We start from the raw sequence: 12,442 nt of genomic DNA, 5'->3' as shown, positions 1-12,442 counted from the left end.
ATGCACAACATGCATTTCCGTGCAAACAGGCGATATGTTGTTGTGTCTGTCCTGAGAAATGTAGTAAATTAAGCTTAACAAGCGAATGTCGTTAACCTTGCATGTAGCTATGCTTTGCCAGAAGAGAAATGTGAATGTGGCAGGAGGAGATAATAATAGACAGGCTGTTACAACCCGGTTAAGTGACAAAGTGTTCAAACAAGGCACATTAGCGAACCGGGATACCTTGTTGCCCTGAAATCATGTCAGCTCGACAGGGCCGTAAGCCTAGCTAAGCTCCTATCAACTGATGCCTGTGTGGCTAACGTTAGCTTAGCCCCTGTTCAGCTAGTTAAAAATGGCTGCTTTCCTTTAGTTTTAAATCTCTTACCAGACAGAATAGATTGGAATGGCAATCCTCCAAGCTGGCCCCGTTTGGTACATAACAAGAACTCATCCTTCTTCACTGCGAGGTCCAACTCTCCATCATTTCACTTCCCGGGAAATAGAGAACAATTTGCTATTTTTTGTTTTCAGAAGATGTGCAGGCTTAATCAACGAGAAATATTTTTTGTAACATTTGGCTGGAGGATAGTTAATTCAACAACCTTCTGATTGCAGTTTCCCTGCCGGAGCTAAAAGCGGATAAAAGAAACCGTGTGGGCTTTATGTCGACATCTCAAAAGCACACAGTAAAAACTCATTAGGGGAAGCGAAAAATGTTCATAAAACAAAAAGAAAAGGAGAGCAAAGAAGCAACTCTCCCCCTCCCCCTTAGCCCTAAAACGGTCTCTGCTTAAAAAAATAAAGACGTCCTGCCTTATTCCTCCATCGCAAAAATGAGTCTAAAAACGAAATACATCCTGTGGAAGCCTCTCGAAATTTGCCATCGGCCTATATTTTAACGATTATTTCGGTCATTATTTCAGCCTCGGTTCCTGTTGGTTTCCATTTGAATTCATGGATTCCTTTCTTTAATGGCGGCCACAGGGACAACTCTGCCTTCCACAGCCTATTGGCTCATTCGTGGTCAAAGCTTTGTCAAGCTAACCCAAGATAGACCAACACACATCACAAACTAGACAACGTTTCCGGTAAAGTACAAATATATGCTCTTTGTTTTTAATACTATGCCTAATGCTATGAAATAATATTTAGGAAAAGTTGAATTTGTAAAGTGTATTTCATTACTTAATACTATATTTGATTTATTTGTGTATCTGATGTCACGAAAGGATGCTTCAACAAACGGGGATTGTTTTATTTTGACAGTCTATATAAGGGGTTCCTTGTTTCATTATGGCCAGCTTGACACTGTCGTGGTCATGAGGGCTGTAATAACACAAGACTGATAGGTATTGCCGCCAGGCCAGCGCAAGTGGCGCTACTGAGCAACAGATTTTGTTTCCAATGATCAAACCATAAACTTGCTCGCTAACACAGTGCACCACCTAGCGCATGTGATGTTGCACTTGCTTTTGAGACGTGCAACCAAGATGCAATAATTCCCTCTCTGTTTTGTTTTATTTCATCAAATGCATACATTTAAACTTAATTTTGCAGATTGTGGCTTGAGTGAAATACATATGACATTTAAGAGAAAAATGTATCTGGTGCAAAAACAAAATAAATTCATATTAAAAAAGACAATTTAAGAAGCAATTAAATCAAGAGGACAATCAATTTCAACACAAATTAAATAAATATTTGTTGATGCTTCAAATTTGTGCTCTGGAAACGCAGTCAAAGGTTATTTAAATAAAACTGTACGTTTATAAATTGTATAAATACCCAGGATACAGTTAAATATTTGCAAACCGAAGAGCCAGCTGTATCAGTGTCATGTTTCAATAAACACAAACATGTATCAACCTTTTTATTTAGATTTTGTTTTAAATTAGAAAATCATAATCAAGGCTTTTCAGAGTAATGCTACTGAGTTTTTTTTTTTACATGGTTTCAAATTTCATCAGTTCAGCATTTATAAGTTTACTCAAAAATATATATTTTCTTCTCGCCAATGCCTTGGGAGGCAACACATACAATGTTTTATTATAACTGCGCCCAGCATTTAAGCATTACCTTCTAAATAAATTCTGAAACAAGACAGTTATATCTCATTAAACAAATGATCTGGAAGGACAAATCCCCCAAAAGCCCAAACATTATGAAAATCATTTCTCAATACATTGCAAAACATACGACAAGGGAGAGCTGTACCTCATATAATACAACAAAAAAAACTACAATTACAAATTCTAATAAAAATAAAACAGTGTTTGTTTCAGTATCAAGCTGAAAAATAACTAGTAGTACAGGGACTCTGTCCAGTTGAATTTGCGTGAACACCAAGGATAGTGGTTGTCCTCTGTATTTTGTGCATGCTATGATTGTTACAGTCAGTGCTATTGGAGCTGATATTTATAGCCAATTTCAACAAAGAATAAAATCCTTAAACTATGTATAAACTATTACTCCAAATTATGCTGTACACATTTTTTCAATCTTTATCTGTTTAATTTATTTCTTTGTGTGGTTCAGATATTCTGCTTTGCACAATAAATTATTCAAGCAACCCAGGAATTTTAACTTAATTCAGCAACCATACTTTTCCTTCCATTTTTACCCCAGGGCACACTCTCAGCCAGAATATTACTTCCTCTAATTCCTCTAATAAAAAAGTGTGAGTGCTGTAGGTTTAATGAGTTTTTAGCAAGTCCTTGTCCAATCATTGTGCATTGCCTCCTAATGAAAATACAATGTAAGCTCTCTTTAGTCATGGTAGTTTCTTTTTAGAAATGGATGGCAACTGGATGACCAGCTAGCCCATAATTCATTCTGTTATCCTGGGATTCACTAATACATAATTGGTCTCCATTTAAGTGCCACTTGTATCTAGTAGTTTATTTTAGTAAGACCACTGCTTTTACCTTGTAATCCCAGGATTACAAAATGTCTCTGTCTCTTTATTTACATTTTATTTTTAGATTTTATGGAGGTAAATATATGATGTGATTATGGGTCAATAAATCAGATCTGTGAATAGATGTGTGACAGCTCTTTTCTTGTGTGCTAGAGAGATATAGAATCATGAGTTGCATGTCAAGCTTGCAAAATTGAAATTGAGAGCTGCTAAAAAAAAAAAAGTCATAAAAGTGGTGATGACAGCAAGTCCTGGGGCAGAAAGCAGCTGTCTACTTCAGAAACAATGTTGGAGTCATGAAGATGTGGCAGGATGAAGAGTGATAATGTTGTACAGCGAGGAGATCAGTTTGTGCCAAGTATTTATTGGAAGAATACTTCACCAGATTGACTTGCAGAGGATAAAAATGATGTGAGTACTTGAATAAAACTTTAATATTTCTTCAAATGCCAACCTACAGTTACAGTGCTGGTACAGTGAATAGCAGTGGTGGAAACAGTAGTCAGTTCCTTTCCTTAAGGAAAAGTAATAATATTTCCATGGTGAAAATATACTTTAGAAGAAAAAGTTAAAATGTTACTTAAGTAAAAATACAGAAGCATTATCTACAAATGTACTTCTCTGTTCTGTATGTGCAGAATGACTCTTATTAAACTCGTCGTAGATAATAATAACGTTCTGTTTTTATAACCAGCAAATACACGTATACATATACCTATTGATATTAACACAACGTATTTATGTAAAACTTAACGAGCAATTACAAGTATCAAAATGAATATAGTCATGTAAAAAATACAATATTTCCATCTGAGACATAGTGGAGAAGATGTATAAAATGGCAGAAAATGAAAATACTCAAGTATACTATGAATACCTCAAAATGATTCTTACTTGCGTAAATATTCTTAATTACATTCCACCACTGGTGAACAGATAGACAGCTAGGAATGATATGATCAGCCGAAGATATGCTAACAATAAAGCACTTTGAACTAATCCCCAACACAATGTATTACAGGAGTTATGTGCGTGTATAGTGTTGTCTCCCTGCGTTGCAACATAAGTCTTGTGTCTTCTTTCTCATCCCCAAGGATCAAGCAGCTTTCTCAACCTTAAATCTCCCCATAGGAATGAATGATTATCTCACATTCAGTACCTCCCACACTATCACTACTCTCCTTGATACAACAAAAAACCAACAACAGTTGTGGCATGATACCATCTGCGTAAGATTGTTTAACAGAGAAAACAACTGATAGCTCAGCCGATGAGCGCAGTTGTCGCAGCAGGGTAACTAATGTGGATCCCAGATTGCTAACATATCTGCTGATGGTTTTCTCTCACTTATCTCCAGCTCCCTACAATCTAAGTCGAACAGAGACATTGTGTCATATATTTTTATTTATATTTTCTCTCCCAGCAGCACTCAAGAATATTGGGAGAATGAAAGTATGAGATCATTTGGAGTAAGCCAACTGCTTTTTTGACATTTGATTTGCCCTGCCATGCATAATGGCAGGGACCACAGATCCCTGCCATTCTGCTGGAGGAGCATTTGCCAGAGAGCCCCGTCCCACTGTTGTGTGACTAAATCCAGCATGGGAAAGGGAATAATAAATCTGAGATTCAGAAACAGAACATGGGTTCATTGATGTGTGCATGTGGTCACATAACACTAAAGAACATAAGGTAACACTTTCTATGACCCTGATTATGTGCACTGCATTATAATCTGCTTATTACAGTGTATGGATGTTTATAGTCCTAATAATAATAATCACATCATTAAAAGTATTTTAAAATGACATATAAGGTCAAGGATCATGGTGTTCATAATTGTTGGGTCAACTAATTCTTTCTTTTCCCCGGTCGGAAATACACGTGGTCACACGCATCTCTGCTTGTCAGGCTGACATCTCTCAGTGGATGGCTGTTCACCACCTGAAGCTCAACCTAAACAAGACTGTTTAGGTTGAGCTTCAGGCTTTTCATTTTGCAATGATTATAGGGTTTTATAATTCCCTTTTGTATATAAATTATAATTTTATGATAAAATCACTGCAGAATGCATCATTATCATCTTTAAAATGCATTATAATCACTGTAATAATGCATAGTAATGTGATTATGGGAGACCCTAAGTCAGGGGTGTCCAAACTTTTTTCACTGAGGGCCACAAACAGAAAAATATAGGGAGAGCTGGGTCACTTATAGAGGTGAATATTGCCTCTAAAGTTAAGTTAGCAAAACAAATCAAATGTAGGTGAATAATGCGCGATACTTGAAAACGCTTTCAGGAAAAAACAGCTTACATCCCGTCTGTCTTTAGGGTTTCATTTATTGTGTTGGCAGCTCATTCCTTAAAACAGAAGCCTCAGATTGATTATAATAAGAGTAAATATGAAGGTTACATCTCAAGCATGTTATAGAAATACATTTTTTACATTTTTTTTTATCAACTCAGATTTGTTAGAACATGTTTTAAATTCTAAATTAGTAAATTTATTTGAAATTGGGCTCATTAATATATTTGAACATATATATATTTGAGAAGTACAATATAAGACAAGCAAAAGTTTTATTTGTGGGCCATATTGCATTATACTTTTAGAATTTGCAGAGGGCCGATTCAAAATGGCCAGCGGGCCGCATTTGGCCCCCAGGCCGTAGTTTGGATACCCCTTCCCTAAGTGATCATCAAGTGAAGTGATTAAACTTATAGACAGGTATAATACATTACAGGCCTGTTATATAAAGTTACTATAATGCATTATTGTTTTTTTTTAAATAAGGTGAAAATAATTACATTCACTTACTGCAAATGCAGTGTTGTGCAACATTTTGTTTCAGAATCAGAATAATTGAACATTGAATCTTTGTATGTTTATAATGTCTATAATAAAGTCATAGAAAGTGCTTCCATAATTAAAAACAATACATTCATTTAAAATGCTCAAATAGCAGACCATGAAAGACTTCTCCGAATACACTTTAAAGTAATGTGAAGGTTTTTCGTGTGTGTGTGTCCCATGACCTTATACTCAGGAAGTACAGCGCTGCCACTGAAAGATCACCAGAATTACGTGCTTTTTGAAAAGCTTCTGTGCAAAAGAATCAATAAAATTGACCACCCAGACAGGAAAGGCTTTTCTCTTCTCCGGCAGACACAGCTGAGGCATCCAGCGGTTAAGAGCGCGACTCCGAGGTCTACAGTTCAACAGTGTAACTTGTGTTTACAGAGGCTAAGTGGTAATATCCCATTCCTGCCCTCTGCAACACACACACACACACACACACACACACACACACACACACACACACACACACACACACACACACACACACACACACACACACACACACACACACACACACACACACACACACACACACACACACACACACACACACACACACACACACACACACACACACACACACACACACACACACACACACACACACACACACACACACACACACACACACACACACACACACACACACACACAATAATGAGAACAAGCCCTTGTTACATTGGTTTACTCACATAATGACACTTGGGCCTGACTGAAAAGTTATTAAAATGTGAAATGAAAACATCTTGAGAGCCAAGGTTGAGCTTGGTATGATGTAATGTTTTAAGAGCCACAAGGCTGATATTTAGTATAAAAAACACATGATTCAAGTACTTACTCTATATAGTTAATATTCTCTAAATGCAACTAGCCCTTTCATAAAGGATAACATTTAATGAATAAATAAACAGTTTTTATGTGAAATAGACAGTGTCGTATTTAAAGAAGGAAACTGAAAAATAAGTCTTGAAAATAAAAGCACTTCAGTCTGCTAAAGAAGTAGAGTAAAGTGCTTTAACTTGTACTGCAACATAAAAAATGTTGACGTATTTGGCTAGTAAGCCAGGCAGTAATAATAAAACTTGACCTGTGAACCAAAGAATACAGAGAATATCATGCATGGCATTTCAATTGCTCTCAGTTGGCTCAAGTTTGACGAAATAAATATTGTTTTCTTTATTATAAGACAAAATGTGTCCTTCCACAATGAAGAGAGCGAAATGATCACTGCTGCGCTATTGCTGCAATGTCTTTGGGCTTTGTGTTCACGGTTACTATTTTAGTGCAGAAATATCATTTTTCATAAAAGCCACAATATATGATGTTGAGATGTTCTTTTTACATGCATAAAGTCAAAAGGCTGAGAACAAAGTCAACATGTTCAGAATAACATTGAAATAACATTCAAGATTAAAGTTGAAAAGTTGAAATTTCAAAATCAATTTTAACTTTTGCGAATTAATAAAGCTACAAGCGTTAGTTAAAAAGTTCTCTTTATTCTCAACATTTCAACCTTATCATCTAAATTCTAAAAATGCAACAAAAAAAAAGAATCTGCATGTGATTTCTTCCATTATACCTGGCCGAATTATAATTTGATGAATTAAATTAGATACCTTGCATTGATGTGTGCAGTTGGAAACTGGAGGCCTAAAGGTCCAATCTGATCCCTGTCAGATCAAGTAAGTGAGTGATCTGACTGACAGGTGCTATGTGTGCAGAAAAAAAGATCTTATGAATATCATTAAAACGTTTTTAAGGCAACACCCATATCAGCAGGATCTGAGCTTAATCTAGCAAACCACTTCAACTTGAATGGGAACCTGCCACATTAAGACCCAGGTGCTGTGATGGCAGGTTGCGAGTTGTCCGTATGACAGAGTGGGAGCAGCTCTGGTCATTAGCCTGAGAGGGCTGCAGAGTGCTGAGGATGCAGCTGGCTCTGTGCCCTCAGCCTCCATCTGAGCAGCTGGGTGGAGTGTGTTAAGGCTCGCTGAGGGAGGGGTCAGCCAAAGCAGATTGTGAACCAAAAGCACTCCAACCGAAAAAAAAAAGCCTGGTCTCCTGGAAGTCAACAAGGCATTATATCACAAAACTAATGCTTGTAAACTGTCTTCACAAGGGATGGATAAACTCCAGTGCCTGCTTTGTAACAGGACCACTGTGGTACAACATGAGTCTCTTCATAGCGGCGTCAAACAGTGTTATTCAGAGGCAGCTAGGCAGGGAGCTGCTCTTTGTTGAGACACTCCTGTAGTTAAATGGTGTGACGTGCTTGTCAGCTCAGTTCTTGCTGCAGTTCTTTGCTTCTCTATCTGGGGTGAGGTCTGGCTGAGGTTAACACCATGTTCCCTCCCTTGATGGAGCTGAGGGTGAGTTTTTCTGGTGCTGCCCCCCTGCACACAGGAACATTCCAGGCGCGTAAATAAAGCCGTCGCTGTGCCTTTGTTGCAGTGCTGACTAGACAAGAGCATTTCTGCAGGGCTGCTGCCTTTAAAGAGGCAAAGTCGTGCATCCCCGCTGGTAAATGATCTGACACACTTTTTCCCGCTGCAGTCTTTTCACAAGCCCTTGTTGTTAGGCTGTCGTTGTTATTCCTCCTCTGCCTTCCCGCCTTCTTGGTTCCTTTCCTCCCCTCCTCCCCCTGCCTCCTTTCTTTCATACACTTTTGCACACACATTGCAAGCAGATGGAGGGAAAGGTGTCTATATCGGAGATATTTCCCCCCTTCTTAAGCAGTCTCCCACCCTGCAGAACCAGCGTGGGATTAATAAATTCAATATGAACTGAAGGCTAATGAAATGTGTACCCCTACCTCTCCCTCCTGACTGCCAGCCGCTGGGAGGAAGGCTGAGCACAGGGCTCCTGGAATAGAATAAGATCATTGTCACCATTACACCATCAAAAGCAGCAGTCAGCATAACGATAAAAACCAGCCTGCTGTCAGGAGGCTGACCTGGGTGACTGGCTACAACATGCCCGGCATTCTTCTGTGACACGGTGCTTTGTCATTTTCTTCCCAGTGAAACTGAGAGAAAGGGCCGCATTTGAGGGGAGCAGCTTTCACACCGACTTTCAAGGTGGGGTAACTATCTAGGTTTATAACGTCTGCTTATGTGGAGTTATTTTCCATATAGTGTCTGGTTTTGTTAAGTTTATTTCATTTATTTTAAACTGATTATAATACAGCCAGTAAGAACTGTCTCACTTTACTTTATACATTAAGTGTGCTTTTTCAATGTGACCTCATGATGGCCTTTGTCATGATAGATTGTAAATAGTAATATTCATGCAAGAAATGAGGCCCAGTTGTATGCGGAATGTACACATGCTATACTGAATCCTTACTCTTGCGTTAAAGCAGCTTGAGACATAATAAAGGACACAGCCGCCACAGGAAATACAGCCAGGTTTGCAGACACTGCAGTTTTCCCAGCATCCATATGGACTGCTGCAATTAGATCAGAAACAGAAGCAGAGAGGCAGACAGAGAGACAAGCAGACTCACACAGAGAGAGAAGGGGGGGGGGGGGGGGGGGGGGGCGGGGACAGAGACAAAGTGCAATGGGGATGTTAGAGTTCAACTCAAGGGCGTGCTGAGTGCCATGGAGTAGTGTGGCCAAGGGGCTGCTGATGGAGTGGAGGCCCTTGTGCAACAGGACCATCCATGTTTCCAATTACAGCAGCCTTGGCCTCTAATTGTTTAATTGGATGCTGTGTGTGGGAGGGAGGGGGCTCCAGAGTCCTCCTCAGCTGATTGATATACAGGCCTGTTTACCACACAGTGGGCCTCCAGTCCTCATCATGTACTACATTGCCCCATCAGCAACACATCAGCCCCCCCGCCCCCTTCCTGCATTGAGCTCATTACATTAGTTGATCATGCTGAAAAAAAATGCAACACTTGCAAAAGTGTGTAAATGAAAGTAGCTCAATGATTGATGGATGTCGCCAAAGTCCTATATCACACACGCAAACAGATGTGAGACCCGACGAGCCTTGATTGTGTCACTTAACTCGTGAGGTCCGAGTCTTATTCAATTTCCTGCTCATAAATGTCAAAGTGTGAGCTCTAGTGCAACACCCCAGGTCAACTCACAAGTAAGATGTGATCAAGTTCATTCAAATCCATTCCATTCTTTAAACGTATGAAGCCCTCATATTTCTGAGATCAAACTACATCAAGTGCTCATTTTACAAAGTGAATTTAGTGAATAAATGAATAAAAATAATGCAAAACATTTATCAATATACTCAACTGTATTTTCTTTAATCATTATCACTTTATTTGACATTATGAAAGGTTGAGTCATGCAAATCTTTACTTATTTGTATTGCTTATCCTTCCCTTTCTTTCTTTTATTGGTTTGTGTGACATGAGCAGCGTTAGTTTTTATGGTTATTTTATACATTAATAGTTATATAATCCTCCTTTATCTCGTACCAGTCTCAAAATATCTCAAAAATAGTATATACACATTCTCTTAACTAATAAAACTCCTCTAAACATCACAAACAATTCTTAGTTTTTGACGCTTTGTAAATCTCTCATTTAATTTTCATGGGATTATTAAAAGGGCTATGGGCCCCTGTACACAGACTTACAAAAAGGCAGCAATTATAGGAGAAAGTCACCCTGACTTTGATGTTTTAACATCTTTTTGCTCTTTTATTTGTCCTTTTGTATTTGTTTGGACGAGCAAGTGCTTTTTTTGTCTCTTTAAGTGCTGTTATATCTTCTTATGTTTGTGGTGATTTTGTCTCTTTACATGTCTGTGCTGGGTAGGCCCTTTTAATAATCCATCAATGTTTATATCATGAATTTTGTATTAAAGTTCATTTAATTTAAGAGATTGTATGCGAAATGAGCTTTAATAGTTTAACACAATTGCTTTGGAATCAGCTTCAAGGTCCTCAAAATATAGAACTATGACTCACTATAATGATAATGGTTTGCAACTGTTTTTTTTCTTTTAGTAAACAACCGAGTGAAATAGTTATGAAAATACACAAAAAGAATGTGATCCATCCATGCACCTGCAAACAAACACCCACCCAAGGATCCTGGCAGCCCACTCGTCAACATTTTATGGGATGTCGATCAATATTCATGAGCGGGGTTTATTGGAATGTACTAGTCACTGGTCAATAAGTTTACCAAGTACAGAAGCCAAGGTCTCTGTAAACAAGCTCTTCCCAACAGAGAATACCGATGGATACAGTATCTTCCTCTGTGCACTGATCGATACATGCAGTACACTAAATCGCTTCTGGATGTAAAGAACAGCATAGTAATAACTTTTCATTATTAACACTGAATAAAACCAACAGCCGAGAGAACTGCAGCGTACATTTCTATTAATGCATGCAATAATACAGTGTACATGTCATTACCTGCTCAGTGCAAGCCAAGCAGGCAGTTTGATACAATACTAAGCTGCCAAGAAGACGTCCGTTTGTACTGCCAGCAGACTCCAGTTTGTTCGGTGTGTGTCTGCACCCGTGCAAGCCTCAGCGAACATGCAAATTAATGTGCGTGTGTGTGTGTGTGTATATATATGTGTGTTTTTCAGTCATTATTCTCAGTACAATATGCCATAAATACTCTCAACATAGCACACTGGCATCACAATGTGAACACTTCCTCAACACTCATACATTATTCATGTCTGCATCTGTGTCTTACATTTACTGTGAGGAGTGTCTTGTTCTGAGGGGTAATATGGTCAGCATACTGTCATTTGTGTGTGATCAGCTTGCACCATTTCTGAAACTAAATGGGATTACATTAACATAATCTCTTAGCTTCGTATGTATGGAGTGATGCAGTAATGATGTGAAGTTAGCGTCCCTCGACAAAAAGCAACAGGATTTTCCCATTGGATTTTGGAATATAAAACCTCTGGTTAATTCTATGAAACAATTTATTATACTTACACATTTTGTGCAGCAGGATAATCTCCACATATTGACAGCCCTTGTGATTTTCTAAGTCGAATAAATGTATTTGCCCAAAGTAATAAGCTAAACAGACTAATGACATAACACCGGCTAAACTAAAGGCCGCTAATGTTTGACATTTTTTAGCCTTATTTTTTGTCTGCTTTCACATAGAGACTTCAGATAATTACATTCACTGTCCTATTTCATGTTTATGAATAAGCTCATTTACTAAAATGCAAATTTCCGGTGATTAGGACTCATTCTTGCACTTCTCTATTTGCCACATGTGACTATTTTACCAATATTAGTGAGCTGTCTCTAAAAATAAGGCAGGTTGGATTTAATAATTCAAGTTGTTCAATTGTCAGTTTGATCGTGTGAATATTCAATTTATATACGAGAAATCAGAGCATGGAAATTGCAACGTGTTTACAGCAGCAATGTTCTATTTTCTAAAGCGTTCGTCACCCTGATCTAAAGACGCCCGCAGATGTAATAGATATGTTTAACTCAGTCTGTCAGTTTATCAGCAACTGCACACAAAAAAGCCTGTATACATAGCGTGTTATCATTAAGTCAAATGGTTGTTTAATACACTCCACTTGTGAACAACTGAAAGAGAGCATTTTGGCTGAGGGTATTTGGTTTGCATAATCAGATATGCCCTAACATGTTAGAGTGCTTTCATGATACCACTTACAAAGCCTGTCACAGTCGGCTGAGTTTGTTCATCATC

At 38.2% G+C, this 12,442-nt stretch overlaps 1 protein-coding gene across 1 annotated transcript in view; it reads right to left on the bottom strand.

Moving 5' to 3' along the window:
- The window catches only part of med13a (mediator complex subunit 13a), an 80,047-nt gene extending 79,082 nt beyond the window's left edge, over positions 1–965 (bottom strand). The window contains 1 exon segment of the mRNA XM_063895585.1: positions 371–965. Within this exon segment, the coding sequence (XP_063751655.1) occupies positions 371–436 (66 nt within the window). The 5' untranslated portion in view covers positions 437–965.
- Between the last annotated feature and the right edge of the window lie 11,477 nt (positions 966–12,442).

Source organism: Eleginops maclovinus, chromosome 11 (assembly GCF_036324505.1).
Source record: "Eleginops maclovinus isolate JMC-PN-2008 ecotype Puerto Natales chromosome 11, JC_Emac_rtc_rv5, whole genome shotgun sequence".
Taxonomy (NCBI): domain Eukaryota; kingdom Metazoa; phylum Chordata; class Actinopteri; order Perciformes; family Eleginopidae; genus Eleginops; species Eleginops maclovinus.
The sequence above is the reverse complement of the archived record's forward strand: the minus strand, read 5'-3'. Positions and strand labels throughout refer to the sequence as shown.